Source organism: Aythya ferina (assembly GCF_964211825.1).
Source record: "Aythya ferina genome assembly, chromosome: 28".
Lineage (NCBI taxonomy): Eukaryota > Metazoa > Chordata > Aves > Anseriformes > Anatidae > Aythya > Aythya ferina.
The window spans coordinates 900,451-908,957 of NC_140325.1; the positions used below are offsets into that span (position 1 = coordinate 900,451).

Here is an 8,507-nt window from a genome sequence, read left to right on the forward strand (position 1 = left end):
ATGCAGCACTGGCCACTGCTCCTTGCCAACTTCAGGAGGTTTCTTTTGGCTGAAGGCTGGAGATTCCCAAGGTCCCCCTGCACTGAAGCTCCATTTTGTCACCTGTTCATGGTTGGGTGCAGATGACTCACCGTGATGGTGGTGACTCTCATAAGGTAACATTGTGAGGAGTGTCAGTACACTACAGGCACTAAAGGAGGTTATTTGTTTAGTGGAATTTCCAACCCAGGTAGGAATTACTGTAAGAACCATCTCTGAAACACTCAGTGATACTACAAAGCAAGCAAAAACCGGGATCACAGTGAATGAATGTTTGGCTCTTTGTATATTAGGGTATTTTCCAGGAAAACATACACCTACACAGACACACCTACAATATGGATCCCCCCCCAGCAGCTGGACTTAGACCCTCTGTCTAGCCAGGAGCTTGCCCCACGATCCCCTCCCATTGCCTAAACACACAAACCGTAACGAGTTTCTCCTGTACAGAACAACCAAGCCTTTGAGGCTGGGAAGCAGTCCCAGTCTGTCTCCTTCTCCTGTTGATTTTGGTCAGGAGTTACTTTCGCGTTTGTGCCAGCCTCCAGCCACTTTGCTTTCTTCCTGTGTGTCAGGGTGGACCATTCAGCAGCTTGAAGGGGTGATGACAGAACAAGGAGCAATGGTTTGAATTTTAAAGGATGACGTATGAGGAAGAAATTCTTTTCTTATCACGGTGGTGAGTCCTAGGAAGAGGTTGCCCAGAGAAACTGTGGATGCACCTTCCCAGAAAGTGTTCAAAGCCAGGTTGGATGGGGCTTTGAGCAAGCTGATGTAGTGGAAGGTGTCCCTGGCTGTGGCAGGGGGGGTGGAATTAGAAGGTCCCTTCCAACCCAGTCCATTCTATCAGTTGATGCTTGCCACCTCCTCAGTAGAGGGACTGCTGTTCCAATTAAAGAAAGGAGAAACCAAGCCTCCCAGTGCTGCGGAGAAGCTCAGCCCAAGCAGGCCAGAGAGAGGCCCGAGGCCTCGCAAGCTCAGCACATTGCTGGTGCCCTTCTCCAAGCCCTGGCTGGGCTGTGGCGGGAGGGGGCTGAGAGTAGCCACGCCCCCTTCCCCGATAGGGCGGGAAGTGGGCGGGGCTCGCGCCTGTTCCCTCGCAGCTGTGAGGAGAAGCCTTGGGGTCCCCTCAGTGCCGGGAGGGCATGGAGAGCAGAGAAAGCGCAGCAAGTACATACTGCCTGCTGCCCAGAGGGGCGTCAGGCGGCCCCCCAGAGAATGAGGTGGCCCCAGCATGGCCTCAAAGGTGCACATGGCATCGTGCCGTGCCCGGCAGCACCCCGTCAGGCCCCGTAACCTCTCTTGTTGCCCTCCCACAGCCGAGGCCGAGGGTGGCTGGTTGGAGGAGTCCCTGCTGGACTGCGCCTTTGCTGCCTGTGACGCAGAGCAGACAGGTAGCAGCGCCGGGACCCTGATTCCACCCCGTGGCCTCCTTCTCACTCTGTGGTGCCTGTTTCCACCTTCTGAATGGCGCGCGGAACCTGGGGGATGTCACGGGAACATACGCGGGGGGCTGGAGCCCAATGGGTGGATGCACAGGCAGCCCGGTGGATGCGCGCGCTGCCCAACAGATGCGGGGCATGTGGTGAGCTTTGCCTCTGATGGCAGGCGCGGTGCCAGCCTGGCGCATCGTGGAGTACCTGCAGGCCGTGACGGGGCGTAGCGGCGAGGAGCAGCAGCTGCAGGAGCTCAGGCAGATGCTGGAGCTGACGGCAGCAGGGGTAGCCCTGGATCTGCCCACCTTCCGCACTGTCATGCGTGAGTGGATCGCCCACTGTCAGCAGGACAGGTGAGCGCTTGGGGAAAAAGAGGCGAGCGGGGGCAGTGCTTCAAATGGCGACATTACAGCTCCACGCCCAGACACTGGGTGTGCCTGGAGCATACAGTGGAATTATGGCTCTGTGCCTTGACACATTAGCATTTCAAGCTAAATGTGGGCATTTCAGCTCTGCGCCTGCAACACCTGTCGCAACGTGGGAATTCGGGCTCTGCAGCCCAACACTGGGCGTTTCTGGAGCTAGATAATGGGATTGCATTTCTGTGCCCCAACAGTGGCATTTCAGGAGCCAAATACTGGAATTATGACTCCATGCCCTGACACCAATTGGTTCAAGAGCACCGGTGGGAATTGTGGCAGAGCATCGCCGTGCCACGTGCCCATCTCACTGATTCCCACCAACGCTTCAACGGTTTTCTTTCTCCAGGGCCTCGCAGCCTGCTGAGGAGCTGGATGTAACAGCTGGTAGGTGTCCGCACCGGAAAAAAGATCAGTGCCCATTCCAACCATGCTGCGCCTGCTGGCAGTACTGCTAATTCAAAGCCCCAGCTGAGCAACACCTCCTTCTTTCCTGTGCACGGGGTGTGGGCTTTGGTGGAAAACGCAGTCGCACACAAACAACTGAGCCACCCCATGTACAGCCAGAATGCCACAGTGTGGGGTGGAGAGTAGCGAAACTATGAGACATGAGGCAGCAATTGGAGGTGTGGTGCAGCAATTCAGAGCGGTGGGGCAGATTCACAGACGCTCACAGCATCAGTGGCACTGTGGTTTTGTTGCTGGGGCTCCATGGATGCAGATTCCCATCTCTCTCTACTCTCCCAGGACCTCGCGTGCTCACAGCCACATTGGATCTTGAGGGCTATGGCGGCGAAAGAGAGAGCGTGACCTTGTAGGTACTGGCATCATCGGGCTCTCAAAACACACCTCAGTGGTGCTAATGAGCCTCATCTCACTGCAGGGACACCAGGAGTGTCCAGGAGGAGCTGGAGCGCTCCAACCAGCACTTGGCCAGCCAGAACGCCACATTGCGCTGTGCCCTGGAGTCAGCTGAGGAGCTGAATGCCCAGCTGGCTGAGGAGGTGGCAAAGCTGACGGAGCAGCTCCACCGTTCAGGGGGCGCTCATAGGTGCTGGGAACAGGGGACAGGGACATGTGGGAAGCTGCAGATGCGTCTCTGCAGCAGTGCTGCCGGGTGACTACCAGCGGCCATCTGTCTCTTGCAGGGCCCATCAGGCATTGGAGCACGGCTGGGCATCCAGCCAAAAGCTGGAGGACTTGGAGGATGAGGTGAGACAGCTCCAGGAGGAGAAGAGAGGCCTGATAGAACAAAATCAGCGTCTGGTGAGTGCCCCCCAACTCTGTTGCTGTTGCTCATTTTCCCTTTTTTTCCTCTTAAAACAATGCCAAGGTGATGCGGTGACTCCTGGCTGCTGGTCGCTGGCCTTTGCCCTGCCTTCGGCAGTGAGGCTGTGTTGGCCTCAGCAGGGCCAGACCTGGTGGTGTGCAGCCTCCAGTTGCATGCCCCCCAACTAGTGGGCTGAACCCCGCAAATTATGGGGCTGCCCCCAGCAACTTAATGGCACAGTTTTTCCCTTCCAGGAAAGGGAGCAGCATGGCCTTCTGGAGGAAGTCACCGGCCTTCAGCAGACGGTGAGGATGGGAACAAAGAACCAGGGGTGCCCCGCAGCACTGTGCCCTCACCCCAATGCACCACCAGCAGCCTTCAGTCCAATCTCACTGGGTATCAACCCACTTTCCTCTGGAGCAGAACTCAGTGCTGCTCGCTGAGGCCAAGGGAAGAAAAGAGAATCTGCAGGCACCAGAGGCACAGAAGGATGCCATCCTGCAGGTAAGAGGCAGCCGAGCCTTGTCACATGCTAACAAACCAGCTCCCTCAGCTGGGGGGGGACAACGCATGAGGCTGGCGGCCCCTCCCCCATTATGCCCATCTGTGGAGGCCAATGTGGCCACAGCCTCCAGCCCTGCTGCGTTGCTGTGGTGTCCTGCTACAATCGGCCTTCGCCAAGGTGAGCAACATGATCCCTCTCCTCAAGTGAAAAGGCTCCCCAGGGCTCCAAAGGGATGGGAGTCACCACCGGCACCCCAAATTTGTTGCTGTTCCCCCCAGTTCTGCAGATGATGTGTGGCATGCAGGACCTGATGGAGGCTTTGCAGCACTACGAGGGCGCTGTGTGGGCATGGCCCCCACAAAGTCCCCAAATCCAGCAAAATGGAGAGGAGAAATGGGAGAAAGCTTAACAAAGTCTTTTTCTTCCCCCAAACTCAAGGAGCTACAAGTGGAGATCAGCAGCCTCCACAGACTGCTGAGGCAGACACTGGAGGCTTTGGCCACGTAGGTGCTGTGGGTACTCGGGGGGACACAGGGCTCTCACTGGCTGAAAATGCCCCTATAAACTCCCAAATCTGCGTTTTCATCCTTTCTTCTAGCTCAGCCTCAATCGCCATACCTATTTGTGAGGCGGAGGTCAGGGCAGACGGCCGCCAGCTGCTTTTTGGGGCTGCATGCTAGAAATCGGGGCGGTCAGAATCTTAAGGAGTAGGAAGATGGGAGGGAAAAAAATGGGTAGAATTGTAATAAAATGTGGGCATGCAAAGACCGTGGACACAAGTGTGGCCCCTGCAAACCTGCACTGGCTTGGAGTGAGGGCACATGGTGCTTTGGGTCCCCCAGAATTCCCATCTACCCCTTGCCCATACTGCCCATTTCCCCCCACCCCCACTTTCCAGCCCTCCCCGCATCCCCCAGTGCCCATCACCGCCACCCCCTCGATGCCAATCACTGCCCCAGTTTCCAGCCCCCCAGCCTCTTCCTCCCACAGGCGAGCCCCAGAGCCCGAGGCACAGCTGCTTAGCACAGAGCCGTGGAGGGAGGTAGGAATCATCAGAATCACATCTTTTCCCCCAGAAAATGTCAAGCGGGGGGCAGAGGAGGAACGGCCATATCACCGCCCCCTCAATCACCATGTTCCCCACAGCCAGCCCAGTGTGTAAACCAGAACTGCCGGCGCACATGGTGGTAAGTGGGGGTCCCACAGCACCCCACACTGCAGGTCAGGAAAAGCCCGGGAGGTTTGGAGGGGCACTGCACCCCCCAGATCTCCCCCCAGACCACTGAGTGCCCCTGCAGGCTCCTCCCACACCTGCTACTGGTGCTGCTGCTGGCACTGCTCTGCCTCCTGCCCCACATCACTCCACGGCTGGAGCTGAGCTACCTGAGATCCCCCCCACTGTGAGAAGACCCAGGTAAAGTGACCGGACCCTGCTGTGGGGCACATGGAAGCCCAAGCCCCATAGTGGGTACAGCAGCGCATGGGGAGGTGGAGTAGAGTGAGTGTGGAGCGGGGTTAGGCGGAAAAGTGGATGGAGGGGAGAATTACGGAGTGGAGTGTGGGGCTCTAGGGCAAAGCGTGGGTGGGCTGTGGGACGGAGCACAGTGCTTGGGGCACAATAAATGCCCCCCTGCCCTATAGTTTACCTGCAGGGGCCAGGCTGGGAGCCAAGGCACCAGGTCATTTCCCCAGCCCAGCCACCCCATCCCGCAGTGCCAGCCACCCAGGTAACACCCCTCTGCTTTTTCCAGGTCGCAGCTCCCCCTGCATAGCACTGGACCGCCCCCATGGAAGCTACTCACCCCTGTGCCATGGGGCATGGGGGTGCACGCGAATGCCCCCAATGAAGTCCCCCTCCCCCACAGTATCCCTCTTCTTGGGGAGGCTCTGTATGTGCTGCCCCACAAAAAGGAGGAATAAAGCTGTGCCTAGCACTGCCCTGCGTCACACAGAGTGAATGGGGGGCCTTTATGGGGCGGGGTCATTTCGGCGGGAGTTTGAGTGGGGTAGGGGTGCACGAAGTGTTTGGGGGGGGGGGGGGGCATGCAGCATTGGGGTTGCAGCAGGGCCCACTGTGTCCCAGTATGTCTCAGTGTACTCCAGGGCCACCTATGGGTGTTCTCAGCCCCATCCCAGTTCCCTATTGTCATGATCTCAGTGCTCCCACTGTCCTCACCAGTTTCATCCCAGTGCACACATTATCCCCATTCCCAGTGCTTCCAGGACTACCTTGTCCCCATCGTGCAATCCCCATTGTGTCCCTTCTAGTGCCTATGTCCTGATGCCAGTGCTCCCAGAACCCCATTATCCCCATTCCCAGTGCGGCCAGTGTCGCATCTGGGCGCAGGCCCACCTGTTACTGTAAAAGTCAGTCAAAGAAACTCTCTGAGATGCAAATCGGAGTGTCAGAAAGCAGGCGTTCTTTCATTGCAGCGCCGAACGTGCAGGGGATGGCTCCACTTAGTGTGTGTGCTGAACTGTTCAGGCTGCAGTGGCTGTATATAACGTAAACCTATATATCCATTATATTAAAAAAAAAAAAAGAGGCACCCACAACTTATCCACACTATTTCCCAGAACTCCAGGATTCCTGAAAGTAAGTATTCTCATTTGCTTCTACCGGTGGTCTTTCAGGTTCTTCCAATGTTCCTTGATAGGAACATTGAGCAGGTGGGGATTCGATTGTTCTTGTGCACATCCAGACTTATAAGCTGCACATTTGCTACCCTGACCAACAACCTGTCATGTTTTTGAATATCTCCAAAGAAGGAGACTCCACAACCTCTCTGGATAACCTGTTACAGTGCTTTGTCATCCTTACAGTAAAGAAATGTGGCACCCCCAAAAAGAGTGCAGCCCCTTCCTCTTGACACCCTCTCTTCAGATATTTGTACACATTGATAAGATTCCCTCTCAGTCTTCTCCAAGCTAAACAGACCCAGCTCTCTCAGCCTTTCTTTGTATGAGAGATGCTCCAAGCCCTTAATCATCTTTGTATCCCTCCACTGGACTCACTCCAGGAGTTCCATGTTCCTCTTATACTGGGGAGCCCAGAACTGGACACAGGACTCCAGGTGATGCCTCCCCAGGGCTGAGCAGAGGGGAGGATCACATTCCTTGACCTTTTGGCAACACTCTTCTGAACGCACCCCAGGATACCATTGTCCCTCTTGGCCACAAGGGCACATTGTTGACTGATGGTCAGCCTGCTGTCCTCCAGGACCCCCAGGTCCTTCTTTGCAGGGCTGTTCTTCAGCAGGTCAGCCCCCAGCCTGTACTGGTGCTTGGGGTTATTCCCCCCTAGGTGCAGGACCTTGCCTTTGTTGAACTTCATGAGGTTCACCCACCTCATTAAGCAGTGGGCTCTCATTTCCCTTAGTGCGGGGGCTTTCTACAGCATGTGTCCTTTTACATCCCACTAAAGGTCATTTCTGTGACTGTGCTGGTCTGACTGGGATGGAGTCACCTCTCCCTGCAGCAGCCCACAGAGTGCTGTGCTCTGCACGTGTAGCTAGAACAGCACTGGTATCACACCAGTGTTGTGTCTATTGCCGTGCAATGCTAGCAGTACATCAGGACTCCCTCCAAGCTCCCAAGAGCCAGCAGGCTGGGGTGGGCAAGTGATGGGGAGGGGACATCACCAGGGCAGCTGACCTAAACCGACCAAAGGGATATTCCATGCCATATGATATCACACTCAGCAATAAAAGGTGGGAAGGGGGAAGGAGATGGGGAGTTCTTGTGGTGGAAGCGTCTGTCCTCCCAAACAACCGCTACACGTATTGAGGCCCTGCTTCCCAAGACGTGGCCAAACATCACTCATTAACGGGAAGTAGAGAGAAACCGCTTTTCTTTCTCTCTATGCTTCTGCGTGGCCCTTGCTTTTTTTTTTTTTCCTTTCCTTTTCCTCTCCCTTTTCCCTTTAATTAAGTCATTCTTATGTCAAACCTTGAGCTGTTTTTGTCGTATTTTCTCCCCTTTCCTCTTTGAGGAGGTGGAGTGAGAGAGCGGCCGTGGTGGAACTCGGCTGCCCACCTGAGTAAAATCACCACAGTGACCAACAGAGAGGAAAGACTTTAAAATATAAAAGGCATTCAGGTAATATTGTTGCTGCTGCATCACTGACTATGAAAACATTTGTGTTAGGCCATTTCCCTATTTATAACCACTAACCTTAAGCTCTAATCTGATGCTAAATGCAACCCCTCAGCCTAACAGGAACCCACTGTTCTAATCCCTAGCACCTCAAAGCTTACCTTGAAGCCCAAACCCAAACCTGCAGTCTCTTACCCTTACTCTTACCCACTTGTTCTCATTAATCCCTAGCCCTTACCCCTCACATGAAAATGCTGGCCTTAAACCTAGCCCTCACCCCAGCCCTAAATTAAACCCTAACCCACAAAGCTAGCCCATCCTCAAAACACTGACCAGACATCACAGGCAGAACAGTAAACCCTCCCCGCAAGCCTGTTCCTAACCCTGAAAGGTGAGCTCCAATCCCTAAACCCTAACCTGAAAACACCCGAAACCCTTGTTACGTGCTCTAACCTCATCTCACCCTGCTCAGAGGTTGCCCTCAGAACTGTCCTGAAAATCTGCACATTGGACTGCACGCTGACAACAAAGCAAGGAAAGGTTAAACAGCCACTAACCACAATAAGCCCAAATTACCTGAGTTAAGAGTCTGAGCAGGAGAGCTTGAGGGTCTGGGGGATTTAACAGATGAACTGGTCCACAGCATTGCCTTGGCAGAGTGGAAGCACAAATGTATGGCAGTGTGCAGCACAGCACTGAGAAACTCACTGCCCCAGGCAGCTGCTAACATCCTGACACAAGCT

The 8,507-nt window shown here is 55.1% G+C and overlaps 1 protein-coding gene across 11 annotated transcripts; it reads left to right on the forward strand.

Moving 5' to 3' along the window:
* LOC311424518 (protein KASH5-like) lies at window positions 1-5,603 on the forward strand. 11 transcript variants are annotated; one of them, XM_084499776.1, is made up of 13 exons: window positions 1,079-1,209; window positions 1,359-1,433; window positions 1,648-1,828; window positions 2,244-2,281; window positions 2,642-2,708; window positions 2,778-2,945; window positions 3,043-3,160; window positions 3,419-3,469; window positions 3,588-3,668; window positions 4,108-4,172; window positions 4,746-4,856; window positions 4,968-5,083; window positions 5,421-5,603. In XM_084499776.1, exons 1-12 carry the CDS (start codon window positions 1,185-1,187, stop codon window positions 5,071-5,073), a joined length of 1,086 nt encoding a protein of 361 aa, XP_084355902.1. In that variant the 5' UTR covers window positions 1,079-1,184; the 3' UTR covers window positions 5,074-5,083; window positions 5,421-5,603. The 11 variants fall into 11 exon arrangements, with proteins under 11 accessions (XP_084355896.1, XP_084355902.1, XP_084355898.1 ...); XM_084499770.1 differs by lacking the exons at window positions 1,079-1,209; window positions 4,108-4,172 and adding an exon at window positions 1-718; XM_084499772.1 differs by lacking the exon at window positions 4,968-5,083.
* Window positions 5,604-8,507: the final 2,904 nt, after the last annotated feature.